This window comes from Nilaparvata lugens, chromosome 9 (genome assembly GCF_014356525.2).
Source record: "Nilaparvata lugens isolate BPH chromosome 9, ASM1435652v1, whole genome shotgun sequence".
Classification (NCBI taxonomy): domain Eukaryota; kingdom Metazoa; phylum Arthropoda; class Insecta; order Hemiptera; family Delphacidae; genus Nilaparvata; species Nilaparvata lugens.
In genome coordinates, this window is record NC_052512.1 from 35148178 (window position 1) to 35165877 (window position 17700).

General features: G+C 34.4%; 1 protein-coding gene across 1 annotated transcript in view; it reads right to left on the reverse strand.

Moving 5' to 3' along the window:
* LOC111054170 (phospholipid-transporting ATPase ID) overlaps positions 1-17700 on the reverse strand; it is a 110214-nt gene that overhangs the window by 28512 nt on the left and 64002 nt on the right. Inside the window, exons 11-14 of the mRNA XM_039435801.1 lie at positions 15057-15166; positions 5212-5421; positions 2098-2269; positions 1327-1431 (exon numbers count right to left, since the gene is read on the reverse strand). Of these exons, the coding sequence (XP_039291735.1) occupies positions 1327-1431; positions 2098-2269; positions 5212-5421; positions 15057-15166 (597 nt within the window). The remainder of the gene's footprint in view (positions 1-1326; positions 1432-2097; positions 2270-5211; positions 5422-15056; positions 15167-17700) is intronic.

Here is a 17700-nt window from a genome sequence, read left to right on the forward strand (position 1 = left end):
CGCATGTTTAGCATGAGCACACATGAACACTCACTAGAAACTAGAGACCGCTGGCCGGTTCAGAACAGTAACATCGCGCCTCTGTATCCCTACCTTTCTTGCTGTGCATGTCCCTCCAAGTCAAAAGTAATTTTGTACAGACTATAGGCATACTGTCAGATTCAAGTCGGTGGATTTCGATAGGAGTGTTTTTCACTGGCTTCTAGATTATAGTACGTGTCCCGTAGCTTGGCCTCTGTGACTTTGAAATGACATTAAGGCAAGGAATGGTTGCGGGGTAATATTCATGGCTTTACAAAAACATCAGGCTTCAGGGACCCTAGATACCTAGATGGAGAAAGCTCCCTACAGCGAGCTTCCTTGAAGGTGACTCTTCATAAATGAGTGAGAGAGTTGCAACGGCAATGTATCACCAACAATGAAAAGAGCATGTTGATCGAATCTCAGCAGATAGGCTGTGTTGTGATAATGTACTTATTGTATAGATGAATAAAGAATATTATTTGTGCTGAAAGGAAATAACTCCAAAAAGCTTCTTGTGTATCTTCCCATATGCAACACGTTGCTTTTGAGAAGATACGAAAGAGCATCTGTTGCGTATGGAAAGATACATTTTCAAAAATGTTACATGTTTTTGAACGGGTAGTATTGTAGTCTCGTTGTGTATCATTCTACTTGGTAGTATACACAGGTAGATAAAAAAGAGCTTTTTGGAGTCACGTCCTTTCAGCACAACACAGACACAGCTGACATTCGTTCAACATGCTCTCCGACATGAGGCGAAAAATATGGGATATTTTTGAAAATGTATCTCCCCATGAAGCAGCAGACTCTCTTTCGTATCTTCTTAAAAGCAACGTGTGGCATCCGAAAAGATACACAAGGAGTTCCAATGAATCATTCTATGAGCTACAGATGCTCCTTTGTATCATCTCAAAAGCAACGTGTTGCATCCAAAAAGATTCACAAGAGCATCTTAAAGTCACGTCCTTTTAGCACAACACAGACTACCAGCTGACATTCGTTCAACATGCTCTTTCCATTGTCGGTGATACGTTGCAGCTCTCTTATTATATGAAAAAATCTCTGTGTGAAGGGAGCTTCCTCCATCCAGGGATCTAGGCTCTCAGAAACCTGATGTTTTCGCAAAGCCGTGAATATTACCCCGCGAACCATACCTTGCCAATATGCCGTTTCAAAGTCATGGAGGTAGAGCTATGGGACGCGTACACATGATGTACACATCATAATGATTTAAATGATTATTTTTAGAGAAATGTACATCGTAATAGTACGTGGTTATTGTATAAGGTGATACTTGCATACCTTGTTTGTCCCCGGTCAGAACCCAAATCCTTATTTGGGCCAATGAAAGGTTAGCTATTGTTCGTTGTACACCGTCCTGCAGTTTATCTTCTATTGCAGTTGCACCTGGAGGACATAAAAAAGTTAATGGAATACATGAGATATGAAATAAGATAATTTCACGATTATAACGGTGTAGTAGGTTTCTGTTACAGTGAAAACATTATTCTCATGAGTTCTAATGAGTCCAGCGGTGAGACGTAAGAAAACGGTTGCTAAAAACGTATTCATGGAGCATTGCAGCCTATGGAAGTGAAGCTTTGACAATGGGTGTGAAAGAAGAGAGAAGAATTTCCGCTTTTGAGACATGGTACTACAGAAGAATGCTGAGGATCAGTTGGAGATAGAAGCAGATGAAGAATGGAGAGGTGTTTAGATTAGATTGAGTTTCTTTAATTTTATGTATGTTACAATATTTGCTGGCTTAAACACTAATTTACAATAGATGACGGTAATGCTGAGCATACAACGAATTTTATGAAGTATGAAAATTTAATCAATACTTTGATGCGAAAAGGAAGAAGAAGAAGATGAAGAAGAGGAAGAAGAAGAAGAAAAAGAATTGAAACTGATTCTATAATGAAGCATTCGAAAGTTATCGTCGAACATAAAAATCAAACTTCAAACTGAAAAAGACAAGAGTCTCAAGTCAAAATTTGAGCATTCTTTTACTCAAATGAGGAATGAAAACCTGGAAGTTACCAGGAAACAAGTACATAGTTGTAAGCTTACCAATTAATGTCATATCAGTCTCTATTTCTTCATAGATTTTGTCAAGCAGCTCTTCACGATTGCCTAAAGACAGCACGGCTTCGTGGTGCCTCTCCTTCCATTGGCTGAAGAACTCTTCATCCAAGTCCCTCACAGCCAAGCACAGGGTTCGTAGGCCCTCACCGGCAAACTTCTATAAACAACACGAATGTGAGATCATGGATGTTTTATGGAATATTTAAATTTTGGATTGATTCAATGATATAGATTAGTATTCTCAAATTCAACTAATATCCCAGCACATGATTCACATGATAGCACAGCAGTGTTCGTAGGCCCTCACTGGCAAACTTCTATAAATAGCACGAATGTGAGATCATGCATATTTTTCATGAAATATTGAAATTTTGGATTGATTAAATATAATACAAATTACTATTAGTACAGTAAAGGAAATGTTATAGAGGGAAAAGTTGGGAAGACAATTTTTGACCGGGCAGTTCTGTTTAGGGTAGTGAAGAGGTAAACAAATCAAAAGTTACCATCCCTACCCACTGTGCTAAGAGGGTGGGGGTGGTTTCGAGGTACAATTTTTTGGTTTCTCGCATGAAACTCAAAAACTATGTATGCTAAGGACTTGACTGTCATATAACAAATAAAAGCTTACATAATCTCCTACAATATTCATTCTATAACGTTTTCTATATCTCCTCAAGTTCTCGAGATATCTTGAAAGTGTGACATTTTTGAAAAAACTCGTTTGCCACCAATTTTTTTCTATTTTTGCTCTTTTAACTTTTCAAAAATCGACGGGAACAATTTATGCTGATTATGAGCTTCGAAGGCATTAAATTATCTTCAATTTGATGTATAATTTGACACTTTTACGAATTTCACTAGACTTTTGCAGCAGCTTTAGTGTTGAGTGTGAGCATGATAAATTCTATACAATTTTTGTTTAGTGGAATTATGTGATATTCCCAACAGTTCTCGAGATATTTGCTCTTGAAGGTGTGAAATTGTTAAAATAACAGGTTTGTATCCAATGTTCTGCTCTTTCAGGGCTTATAACTCTCCAACAATGCATCATAAAACCTGATGTCTATCCTACGTTTTTAAAGCATTGAATTCTCTTTGAAAAAATGTATTATTTTACTATTCCAAGTTTTCCTTCAATTGTTATAGCAGCTTCAATGTAGGAGGTGAAATTTTCATTGCTGCAATAATTGATCGTTTGACAATGACATTTGAAGGGGGTGTCAGTGATACAATTTTTGACTTTGCAACCTTATTTGGACTAGTAAGTAGGTGAACATAGCAAAAGTGCGCATCTTTATGCCCTCCGTTTAAGGTGTGGAACCGCTGAGTTGACTTGTTGCAGCAATGAAAATTTCACCCCCTACATTGTAGCTGCTAAAAGCCGCTAAACAGTCGTGGGGATGTGCGTAAACTTGTGAAATTATATACATCAAATTGAAGATAATTCAATTCCTTTGAAGCTCATAATCAGCATGGATTTTTCCCGAAAACAAAATTCAACTTACGTTAAAAATTTACTAGTGAGAGACAAATAACATGTTGAATCATATACAGATATGTTTTCACCTGAAACGGTGAAGTTTGGATCTTTACTGGCATGAGCTAATATTTGTTCTGAACGAAGATTGATAAAAATCTAAATAAACTCAGTTAAAAAGATGTGAAGCCATGAGAGGTTAGATTGGGTTGATACACTTTTGAGTCACTATTTATCATGCTTCTCATTTTATGTCGGGTTGTTTCTGTGCGTTTCATCAGTCGTGTTCAAGCTTCATGCTCGTTTGGTCAAACCTACAGTAACTAAAGTGCGAGATAAATTACTTTTAACACGGCTCTTTCTCGAAGACGGAGAGGTCCGATGCTCTATCCTCTACTAATCATTCCCACAACCTAGCAGCATTCTCCTTCTTTTGTGTCTGAGTGAGAGCGGCAACACTCTCCTCCATCTATTGCTGGCAATGTTCCAAGTGGTGTACTGGTCAGCAGGTATATTGGTTTGTGTATGGTACAGAGATGTTTTCATCACAAGAACATGAATCAAAATGACACGGCACATCCAATTGTGCGCAGGATGTCCGTCTGTGTCTATGCTACAAACTGTGGAGGGAGAAATGGGTTTCTCCTCTTCATGTTAAAAGTAATTTATCTCGCACTTTATATAACCATCATTATTGACCGACCAAAGTGAGGTCTAAGATTCAAGTCGACGATTTTGCATTTCTCTTAATGTTTATATTTATGCTCCGCATTTACAGCGAAACGCAGCAATAGATTTTCATGAAATTTGACAGGTATCTTTTTGAATTTCGCGTTGACGTATACATAAAGTTTTTTGAAATTTCGCATTTCAAGGATAATACAAAAGGAAAAGGAGTCTCTTCTGAACGCCAATATTACAGTGAAAATCAGACTTTAGAATTATTCATCAGCTGAGTTTCTTCATGAACGAGAGACTTACAATGTATCACCAACAATGGAAAGAGCATGTTGAATGAATGTCAGCTGATAGGCTGTGTTGTGCTGAAAAAAAGGAACTCCAAGAAGCTCCTTGTGTATTTTTTCGAATGCAACACAATGCTTTTAATATGATACAAAAGAGCATCTGTTGCTTATGGAAAGATACATTAGGAAGCAACTTTTTTTTTCGTATGCAACACGTTGCTTTTGTGAAGATACAGAAGAGCATTTATTTATTTATACAATATGACAATTTCCACTGAGTCTAACAAGACCCATAGTGGTAGAAAACAAAATAGCACTGTACAGAATATAGTAGCAATGAACATATCTTTTCGGATGCAACACGTTGCTTTTGAGAAGATACAAAAGAGCATCTGTTAATTATGAAATGATACACTAAAGCTTCTTGTGTATCTTTTCGGATGCAACACGTTTCTTTCGAAAAGATACGAAACAGCATCTGTTGCTCAATGGAGAGATACATTTTCAAAAATGTTCCATGTTTTTAAATGGGTAGTATAGTAGTTTAGTAGCCCTCCGCCAATAGGCAAAGCCACAGGACACGAACTATACATATTTGAGAAAAACAGAGCATTCTTGACTTTCTTCTCCACAGAAAATACGAGAGAAGCTCACATTCAAATGCTCCTGAGTTTTATCTCTGAGAAGTTTGTCTCCTGACTTGAGCCGTTCGTAGACGACCGAATCAGCGCCCTTGCAGTAGACCTTAAGCCGCTGGCTGGGATCGGGGTGACTGTTATCACGCACTATAACTGACATACGCTTTCGAGTGTTGTTGAAGTCCAGGATGCAGAGCAGCTCGTACTCCACACGCTTTCCAAGCAACTGTAACAAGTGATGACAAAATCAAATCAAATTTATTGCTAACACGTTTACAAAACATGAAAACAAAATTCAAGACACTTGATTCTTAAGCTGGGTTTACACCAAAGTTATTAACAAAATGTTAATAACTGAATCCTTATGGATTCTATTAAATCGAACGGACCTTGACAAACTCATATGTTCATCATGTTGTGCCGGGCACTGTCTTTAATTCAGGCCTTTTCCCAAGTTATAATAGTAAATTTAATACGCAATAGACTAGAGCCATTATTGTAAGTGAGTTAGCGAAATAAATTATTTTCTCTCTCTATTATGAACGGCCATGACTTCGAGTTTCCCATGATAGATATTTAAAAATTGTGGCTCCGAGTCGTCGAGGAATGTAGATTATGGAATTATCTCTAAAACTTAGCCTTCTTGTCGCGACATAAAATGCGATAAGTTGGAAAACAGCAAGCATTGAAATTATAACAAACTACCGATTTTGCAGTTACTATTTGGTCCAAAGGCTGTAGAAGCCACGCGACGATGGTCAAATTGATTCCATTCGCCAATAGGAGACCTGTTTCTAAATACAGTAGTGGGGATTCCCCAGTCGAGAGACCAGATTACGTTCCGGAGGACACTTTGCTAGGAACACTACGAGAGTAAAGATGTAGTCATTATGTTTCGCCCTTTTTGGGCAAGTTTATGAGTTTATATCATTTTTAGTTAATGTAGGAGCTAGTTTTATTTTTATTAATGTTTAAATTTACTAGTAGTGCCATGTCCTGAAAGGTTTAATTGTGTTTCTTCATCATGTACGAATAATTGTTTCTTCAAATAACCGCTAAGGTACGTAAAATAAGGTTAAAATATAATTTAGGGAATTCAATTGATTGAAACTTCCATAAGAGTATTGAATTAATTAAGCCTGTTATTTTCCAAGTTAATAATATTGATTGAGAATAATCCTTTTGATTTTATTTGTGATGGAAGGTAATTATAAATTTTTTTTCTAAAGAAGTATAGAAAGTTTTCAGTTACGTTACATTTGAGTTATTGTTTCTGGAGATATATTATCGTAGAGTATTGCTGAAAGTCAGGAAGATAGCCTTTAAATTGGAATAAAAATTTTAAGATTATGTTCATATTGAGTTTATGACATTTTATAATTTTATATTTTTCAGACTCTGTTTTCTTATGTCATTAAGGCTTTCGAATGATTTAGTAAATTTTTTATGATAGAAATCTTAATAGATGAAGAAGAAAGTTTTTCTTTTCCAGGAAATTAATATTAATGAATGTTCAAATTTTAATACAATTTAAATTATTTTCTATGTGTCTACTAATTTTATTTAATTAAAGGTAAAAATTCCACAAGATGAATCTTATAAGGCAAACATTATCTTTCCTTAAAGTGAAATTTTCAATATTTTTTTCTTTTATTGTGTTATAAAGTGTCTTGTTTTATTAGGTGATAAATTCATAATTTCAGTTGATACTAGTTTTTGGACTTGTATTTGTAGGTAAATCAAATCATAAACTCTGGAATGTTCATTTTTAATTAAGGTTCTGAGCAGTTTTGGGCGAATGCCCGTTATTTACACTTGGATTGCGTCCTATAGTTCATAAATAATGAATAAAATAAATGTTGGCTAGCGCACAAGTTTCCAACAATACTAGCCGAGCTACTATATGAAAAATTATATTTGATTTTGCAAACCAAACGAAAAAATATCATAAAAGTTAACATCATAATTAATGAAGTATTCATTTTTCTAAAAGCATTATATTAATTTATTACGAGTGTTTTCATAAAGTTGCATTGTAGATTAATGACACTCTGGCAAGTAAATTGTTTAAATCTGTTAAATTTTGAGAAGGAAATCAGAACGTCAAGATAAAATCTAAATTAAATAACAGAATAAACTCCTGTTTTAGCTTTTGATGAATTGTAGGAAGAGTTAGAAATTAATGCTGTAATACATTTATTTACAGCGGTTCATGTGTGTCCCCAAACCAACTTCTTGTACTACCACCCCTTTGGTTCCGCAACTTTATGTAAAACCGCTTCAAGACACCCGTTCAGACGACAGGTCTAGGGACGTAAGAGGACGTCGCCGTCAAGCCAAATTCAACCGGTAAAAGCTCACCGCCAAAAACAAGGTACTGTAACCCCGACGATAAAGCAACGTACAAACCAACGAAAGTGCAGTGTAGTGAAACAAAGGTTCATTCGAGAATGTCAATAAAAAGTGGGGATTCAAAATTATTATGAAATGGGTTATATGGGTTACTATCGACGAAATTTGGGTTCAACGGTTTTTTTTCTTTCTTGAGTAATTTCATGTTGAAATTGATTGGTTATTTTATGACTGATCTTGTTTGGTTTTGTGACGTATTGCTATCTAAACGGGGATAGTAATGCGCCCCCGAATCAGATGAAGAATGTCAACAAAGTAACATGATATTGTTGTTTCTGTTGTTCGATTTTAGCTGCCAATGTTTATTGAAACTGTTTGTATTTTTCTATTATTTCAAATTGTAGTGTTATTCTATAGTATAAACCTATTAAATCAGGCATGGCAAGATTAATTGAAGTTTTCTTGACTCTAGCCCGTTCACCTGCATGAATTAGGTATAGACTCAGGTATTTTCTAGATGTGCGGCCTATTTCTAAATTCTAAATTTTATTCAAAATTATCTTCTTAGGTACACAACTGCGCCGACTCTGCTGTCTAGAGATATTTAAATCTCTGGAATTCAAATTTTCTAAAAAATTAAATTTTTCATAACTTACTCTAATAATACTAGATCAATTTTTCTGAGTCTATACTTAATAATTCATTCTGTGAACGTGTTAACTGTCAATATTTTGGGTTTGGAGTTGAATGAATAATTTATTGTTGCTACTCCAATTTTTCTGAAGTTTAAATAATTGTAGATGAAACAGGAAAGTTATTCAGTTATGTTAAACCATTAAAATGAAATCTTTTGAAGTGCTAAAGATAAAGTCAAGAATCATTGAGGCTTAAGTTGAAAGTATTCTGAAACTTCATATTGAAATTGATCATTGATATTGTAAGGTTTAACGTTAGAATAAAAATGAGTAGAAGAAACTAGGACATGTGAGAAAAAACTGATTCTAAGTGCTGAATAAATTTTTGTATTCTGTAATTCCGTGAATGATGATAGAAATTATTGTAATGTCAACGTACGTATTCTGGTCTCACGCATCGGGTACTTGAGTATCATCATAGTATAGTAGTAGTGAAAGTGAATATTGAGATTTTAAAGGTCAACCCAAGTAATTAGGAAAATTCGGAAATTATTATGGGAGAATGTTTGAGGAAAATAGGAATTTTTTTGATAAGTTTAGGTAGATCGAGGTAATCAGAGAATAAATAGGAAACTGTTTTATTAGTTATTGTTGATATGTAGTTTTGAAAAGTTGATGAGTAGTTTTGTCCTTGAAATGTTTAAACTAAATAATTGGGTATTGTAGATTAAAGTTGAAACGATAATCAAATCCTTGGGAATTTGTATGAAAATAAGTTGATTCAGATGAGGTTGTTAAGTCCCTTTATTAGTAATGTTTATTCTCGAAAAGGTGAATCAGTTTTATTATTGGAAATATTGTTTTTTAGGTGTGATTTTTGCGGTGGGCATGCGTAGTGATAGTGTAAAGATCCGTTGTGTTGGTGACGTTTCCTGTAGACTGTGGGGAATTTTTTTGTTTGTTTAGTTGAGACTCAAGATTTAGAGGAGGACAAGGGGATGTCCTGCCTGTGTGTGTTGTTGTTGAATTTAGGTAGTCGGCGCGAGTGTAGGTCCGTGTCCAGAGAGAACGGAGCACTGCCCGAAAGTTGTCCATGTAACAAATCAAGGAATCTAGCTGTGACTAACCTTGCAAATTTGTACGGTGGAATTGTATAATTTTAGCGAAAGGCACCGAAGATGGTGTGAGCTAAGATTTTTTTGTATCTAGTAAACGGTCTGGTTCATTCGAGAGTTATGGGGCTCGTCAGTAGAATAACGTAAACCGAAATCTAGAATGTTTAGTGAGTCTTCGTAGTGATTGTAAGGAAAACAATCAGCGTAATGCAGTTTAGGGAAACCCAGTCAAAAGGTTCGTTAATGTTTGGTAGGAAAGTCAGCCGCAAAAACACAAGTAATAATAGTAAAAAAAAAAGGGGTATTATTGAGTTTAAAGTTGATTAGAAATTTGGTATGGTAACGAAAATTGAAAGTTTTAGACAATGAATATTTAAGGTGATTAGTAAAGGTATACAAATAAAATAACAGAGAAACTTTTTCGAGTACCTAGGTAATGTTAAAATGGTTATCAGTGAAAGTAGAAATAAATATTGGAACAGTACTGAACGGGTTAAATTAAAATAAAATTAACAGTGAAATTCTTCTAGTTGAATTTGAAATGAAAAGGGAAAATCTCTTGAGTTAAGTATGAGTTTAAATTATTCTGTAGTTGAGAGTTGAAAGGTTGATTGAAAATTTAAATGGGGATATAAAGTAGAAATATGTAGGAAAATTCGTGTCAAAAAGGAAATAGAATTTTTGTTGGGAAAATTAAATTGAGGTAATTAACAGTAGTAGGACCCTTTAGAGATAAGTAGTCAAAAGAATTAATAAATAAAAAAAAAAATAGGAAAATCTTTTATGAAATGATAAATTTTTTTTAATGATGAATAGTAAAATTGCAATCAAGTTTTCCATGTGAATAAGTTGAGATATTTTGAGATCTAGTAGAGTAATTGAAACTAGTTGGATATGAAATTTATTGTTGAGAAATAATTATGTGAGGCTCCAGTAAGGTTGAAAATGTCAGTGAACTTGAGAATCAGTAATAGTGTATTAGTAGCCTATTAATGTGTTAATGTGTTGGTAAATTCAATAATGTTGATAATCAAAAGGCAAACAGTAGCAGTCCATCAATGCTAAGTTAGAGCTGAATTTTCATATTATTAAATCATGGGATGAAAAGTATTCTTCCAGTGTTTAGAGAAAATGTCACGTACTTTGAGTTTGCGATAAATAATAGCCTAGCACTTGATCATAGTTTTGTTTTGACTAGCATTCTGTGGTAGAAGTTTCCTACTGGAATATTATAATGAAAAGTGTTTTTCTCATGATTGTGGTATGCAAAATCGTGCTTGTGTCATATAGCTCTCGCGTTGATCTAATAATGCAATTTCAATCATTGTTATCTTTGAATCGTAGCCTATGTAGAATAGCATTGCCTATTGAATTGCTTTATATTGTTAAAAATATATTGTACTCTCAACTCTATAGTAATGATAGTTAGAGTGAAAAAGTTTCATCCTTTACTATTATGATCAAACGTACTTCATATTTTACAACAGCAGAGTAACATAGAACCAATTAAAACTATGATGTCTTTTAAACGTTTTCCCTTGTTAGAGTTTGCCAAGAAAATAACCAGGGACTCAATAAAGTGATTGAAGTATTCAAGATTATTATACTCGGTCCGTCTTTAGTGCCTACTTAAAAGGTGGACACGCCCATATTGTTTTGTCCTGACTCTTGCCACAGTTTTAAAGACTCTTGCCACAAATCTCAATTTTGCTGAATTTCGGAATGATTAAAGAGATTTCTTTTGAAGAGGGCCCGCTTCAAATTGGATCCTACTATCAATCCAGAAATTCGACTCTCCAAATCATACAGAATGCCTCTATGGTAACATATCCTGATTAGATTTCTTTTTGCGTGTTTCACACCGGAAGGAGGGGAGTGTGCCGGGCACTGTCTTTAATTCAGGCCTTTTCCCAAGTTATAATAGTAAATTTAATACGCAATAGACTAGAGCCATTATTGTAAGTGAGTTAGCGAAATAAATTATTTTCTCTCTCTATTATGAACGGCCATGACTTCGAGTTTCCCATGATAGATATTTAAAAATTGTGGCTCCGAGTCGTCGAGGATGTAGATTATGGAATTATCTCTAAAACTTAGCCTTCTTGTCGCGACATAAAATGCGATAAGTTGGAAAACAGCAAGCATTGAAATTATAACAACTACCGATTTTGCAGTTACTATTTGGTCCAAAGGCTGTAGAAGCCACGCGACGATTGGTCAAATTGATTCCATTCGCCCAATAGGAGACCTGTTTCTAAATACAGTAGTGGGGATTCCCCAGTCGAGAGACCAGATTACGTTCCGGAGGACACTTTGCTAGGAACACTACGAGAGTAAAGATGTAGTCATTATGTTTCGCCCTTTTTGGGCAAGTTTATGAGTTTATATCATTTTTAGTTAATGTAGGAGCTAGTTTTATTTTTATTAATGTTTAAATTTACTAGTAGTGCCATGTCCTGAAAGGTTTAATTGTGTTTCTTCATCATGTACGAATAATTGTTTCTTCAAATAACCGCTAAGGTACGTAAAATAAGGTTAAAATATAATTTAGGGAATTCAATTGATTGAAACTTCCATAAGAGTATTGAATTAATTAAGCCTGTTATTTTCCAAGTTAATAATATTGATTGAGAATAATCCTTTTGATTTTATTTGTGATGGAAGGTAATTATAAATTTTTTTTCTAAAGAAGTATAGAAAGTTTTCAGTTACGTTACATTTGAGTTATTGTTTCTGGAGATATATTATCGTAGAGTATTGCTGAAAGTCAGGAAGATAGCCTTTAAATTGGAATAAAATTTTAAGATTATGTTCATATTGAGTTTATGACATTTTATAATTTATATTTTTCAGACTCTGTTTTCTTATGTCATTAAGGCTTTCGAATGATTTAGTAAATTTTTATGATAGAATCTTAATAGATGAAGAGAAAGTTTTTCTTTTCCAGGAAATTAATATTAATGAATGTTCAAATTTTAATACAATTTAAATTATTTTCTATGTGTCTACTAATTTTATTTAATTAAAGGTAAAAATCCACAAGATGAATCTTATAAGGCAAACATTATCTTTCCTTAAAGTGAATTTTCAATATTTTTTTCTTTTATTGTGTTATAAAGTGTCTTGTTTTATTAGGTGATAAATTCATAATTTCAGTTGATACTAGTTTTTGGACTTGTATTTGTAGGTAAATCAAATCATAAACTCTGGAATGTTCATTTTTAATTAAGGTTCTGAGCAGTTTTGGGCGAATGCCCGTTATTTACACTTGGATTGCGTCCTATAGTTCATAAATAATGAATAAAATAAATGTGGCTAGCGCACAAGTTCCAACAATACTAGCCGAGCTACTATATGAAAAATTATATTTGATTTTGCAAACCAAACGAAAAAATATCATAAAAGTTAACATCATAATTAATGAAGTATTCATTTTTCTAAAAGCATTATATTAATTTATTACGAGTGTTTTCATAAAGTTGCATTGTAGATTAATGACACTCTGGCAAGTAAATTTGTTTTAAATCTGTTAAATTTTGAGAAGGAAATCAGAACGTCAAGATAAAATCTAAATTAAATAACAGAATAAACTCCTGTTTTAGCTTTTGATGAATTGTAGGAAGAGTTAGAAATTAATGCTGTAATACATTTATTTACAGCGGTTCATGTGTGTCCCCAAACCAACTTCTTGTACTACCACCCCTTTGGTTCCGCAACTTTATGTAAAACCGCTTCAAGACACCCGTTCAGACGACAGGTCTAGGGACGTAAGAGGACGTCGCCGTCAAGCCAAATTCAACCGGTAAAAGCTCACCGCCAAAAACAAGGTACTGTAACCCCGACGATAAAGCAACGTACAAACCAACGAAAGTGCAGTGTAGTGAAACAAAGGTTCATTCGAGAATGTCAATAAAAAGTGGGGATTCAAAATTATTATGAAATGGGTTATATGGGTTACTATCGACGAAATTGGGTTCAACGTTTTTTTCTTTCTTGAGTAATTTCATGTTGAAATTGATTGGTTATTTTATGACTGATCTTGTTTGGTTTTGTGACGTATTGCTATCTAAGCGGGGATAGTAATGCGCCCCCGAATCAGATGAAGAATGTCAACAAAGTAACATGATATTGTTGTTTCTGTTGTTCGATTTTAGCTGCCAATGTTTATTGAAACTGTTTGTATTTTTCTATTATTTCAAATTGTAGTGTTATTCTATAGTATAAACCTATTAAATCAGGCATGGCAAGATTAATTGAAGTTTTCTTGACTCTAGCCCGTTCACCTGCATGAATTAGGTATAGACTCAGGTATTTTCTAGATGTGCCGGCCTATTTCTAAATTCTAAAATTTTATTCAAAATTATCTTATCTATTATCTTCTTAGGCACACAACTGTGCCACTCTGCTGAATGTTTAGCGATAGGCACAATGTGTATGATAAGATACGTTCAATATAATAGAATCTATAAATAATACATTTTGTTAATAACTTTGGTGTAAACGCAGCTTTAGTCTAACTACACACATTGATTTTTGGACATACGATTTTTTGTCGTCCTTATAAATTCTTTTAGATTAAACAGATGATGTTTGTCAAGTTTCCCTTGATATGATAGGATACATAATAGGGCGGCAGAAAATCGAAAAAATATAATGAAACATAGATTTTTATTACTGTATATATAAATGCTGCAAAAAATCGTACGACCAAAAATCAATGTGTGTGTAACTGGATTAATTGAGAAGCGTAGTGAGGTCCAATATATTATTATACATCATGTATTATTCTGATAGTGGCGCCCTACTCAATCAATCGAGCAGTCGCGTGTTGTACTTTTTAACAACATTTAATTTTCCTTGTGTTATGTACTCTGTCTACCGTCAAAACATATTAATTAATTGTATAATTACTTTTTCAATCTTCGTGAATTATTTTACGCCTATGAACATTTGGATGATTACCATTTCATAGCCCAATAAGGTACATCAAGCAAAGCCATCAATTCTATGTTATTGGTTCGTTTATAGTGCCCGTATACAGTCTTTCCCGATCTTATGCACTGTCGCGACTAAATGGCACTTAAAGACTGAACCATTGCTCGGTTGATACTGCAACTCAGTGGAGTGATGGGGGAAAGTTTTGGAATACTTAGGTGACTCATTCACTGACACCAATACATTCAATAGTTTTGTGCAGCAAAAAACTGACACTGTACAACAGCGCAACTGCTAGGAGGTAAAGTCGACGGTTTTGCATTTCTCTTTATGTATTTTATGTTTATAAATTCCGCATTTACGGCGAAACACGGCAATAGATTCTCATGAAATTTGACAGGTATGTCCTTTCTTGAATTGTGCGTCAACGTATGAAAGGTTTTTAGCGATTTTGCATTTAAGGATGATTTAAAAGTAAAAGGAATTTCCTTCATGGTCCAATATTATTGTAAAAATCAGAGTAAAGAATAATATAAGTGTACCTTTTGCAACCCCCCCCCCTAGATCCTGCCCTGCTTAGTCTGATACTGATATGAGTGAGAGGAGGAAGAGGAGGTGAGGAGGAGGAGGAGGAGGAGGAGGAGGAGGAGGAGGAGGAGGAGGAGGAGGAGGAGGTGGAGGAGTAGGAGGAAGAGTAGGAGGAGGTTGAGGACGAGGAGGAGGAGGAGGAGGAGGAGGGGGGTGGAAGGAGGAGGAGGAGGAAGAGGAGGAAGGAGAAGCAGGAGAAAAAGAGGAAAAATGGATACATGGATATTTTTTCTTACCTCAATTGTAATACTGTAAGGTGTTCTTTCTTTGAATACGAAACCAAAATTTCTTGCTGCAGAAACAAGAGCTGCTTCATCTGGAGATTGTGCTTGATACTCAAGTTTCCCTAGGAAAAAGAAATTAAATGTAAGAAATAATGTTTTGACATAGTCATTCTATTTCAGTTGTCTCCCATGCAATAAATCAAACCGCTAAAAAGCTGATTGAACGAGCGTTAGCTAGTAATTATACTTAAGGTATAATTCGTTGTCCGTCTGTTTGTATCTTCTACAATAACTTTGAAAAGAATTGGTTCAGAATCAATCAGCTTCAAATTTGCAACACTTATTCTTGGAACCTTTTTACAGGTCAAGTTCGTTGGACAACAGAATTGACTCACTCCTTCGTCCTTTTTCAAGAAGTAACAGATAACATTGAAAGTGCAGAAGAAGAAAATCTGTTGTGATTCAGACAGCTGAAGAGCTCATTGCATGCAATTAGTATAGTTTTTCCATTCATTCATTCATTATATCACCTGAGGCTATTTTGGAGCTAGCACACAGTCGACAGTTGAAATATTTTTGGTAAATTGGATAACTTTTTCAGAAATTGATATTTTCAGAGAATTCTTGTTTTATTCAATCAACAATATTATGAAGAATTTATCCTTAAAATGTCATGGATTCATCTCCTACCGAAATTGAAATGTCCCAAAAACTCTAACTCCAGGCGCTCATATTTCATAAAGTAAAGATCGGAAAGAAAATTTTCCTGAGAAAATTTTTATTTTATTTTTGATAGCTTGATAGTAAAGTAATCGAAAAACATTGAAAATAGATCAAATATTTTCGATCGAATCAGGAAAGAAAATTTTCCTGAAAAAACTTTCTTTTCTTTTTGATAGCTTGATAGTAAAAAAAAATCGAAAAACATTGAAAAATATAATCAGAAATAGTTATTTGTATATCTAGAGTAAAAAGTGCTGTTTTTCTCCCTGAGGGGGAAGTTTGAAGCCCAAGGCAAAGCCGAGGGCAACAATTTTCCTGGGGGAGAAAAAACATTTTTCACTCGTGATATACACAACATTTTTCCTCCACCTACATTTGTTATAAGAACTGCAAATAAAATAATTTTTAAAAACGTACGTGACCAAACAATGTGTTACAACATGATCTAAAAAGTGAACAGCTTGTAATCACAGTTCTCCGCCGACAGCGCTAACTGTCGGCCAAAGTTGTAACAACAATGGCTGCCACAACTACAACTATGATGAAGTTCCCGTTTCAAATTTGATTAGTTGATGAGGAATATTCGTTGGCTGGTATTTTGAATAACATGGTATGGAAAAATTTTAGTATAGTTATATGAAGTTTGTAATAATTTTAGCATACAAACATAAATTTCATATATTGATCAAATGTCTGGTTGAGGTATTGAATTTAGTTGGTTTAATGACTACTCTATAAGCTTCCTCATCTGAGCTTAGACCCTCTAACCTATTTCAAATCTTAGACCAGTTATAGAATAGACACAGCCCATTGTATATTCATACTGAAAGTCGATGAAGCCAACATCTACTGCCATATCACCATATCGTGATGTCAGCATCGGAAAGAAAACAATGTAAACAAACTCTGCAGAAAAGTTCTCTATCCGATGCTGACGTCACGATATGGTTATATGGCAGTAGATGTTGGCTTCAGAGGGTAGATTTCCCAGCATGTCTATTCTATAACTGGTCTAAGTTTCAAATGTACGTTTTTGAAATAGAGATGCTACTCATGTTATTCAAATGGAGTTACTATTCCTCTTTAGGGAGTTTTTCTGTTTTTTTAGTACCGAGAGCGAAAAAGTGACACTTTAGTATCATGTTCCAGGGAGTAAAGTGAGCACTTTAGACAGGAGGTGGAGGAAATAGTTATTTGTATATCTAGAGTGAAAAGTACGACTTTTTCTCCCTGTGGGAAAAAGTTTGAAGCCCGAGGTGAAGCCGAGGGCAGCAATTTTCCTGAGGGAGAAAAAGTATTTTTCGCTCGTGATGTACACAACTTTTTTCCTCTGTCTACATTTTTTTATAGAAACTGCAAATAAAATCATTCGAATAACTTACGTATTGGTGACAATGATTCCTAACAACATAACCTGAATCTAAAACCTAAAAACCCGGTCGTCTGATTGGCACTGCCGATTGCGCTATCTATCGGCAAAAGTTGTAACAATTCTATCAGCTGAGCAGCTACCAAAAATGGCTGACTCCAGATCACGCGGTTCAGATTTGAATTGCAGATCAAAAATATTTGTTGGCTGGTATTTTGAATAGAATAAAATATTTTAAAAATTGTATAAATTTTTATTGTCTACTAATATTAAGAATATAATAATTATCATACAATCATATATTTCATGAGTTAATCAAATTTCTGGTTGTGGTATTAAATTCAGTTGACTCAATGACAGACACCTCTATTATGCTTTCTCATCTGAGCTTAGACCTTCTAACCTATTACAATGTAAGTTTCAAAATAGAGATGCTCCCCATGTTATTTAAATGGAGTCACTTTTCCTCCCTAGGGAGTTTTTCTGTTTTTTACTACCGAGAGCGAAAAAGTGACACTTTAGTATTAGGTTTCAGGGAGTAAAGTAAGTACTTTTGACAGTAGG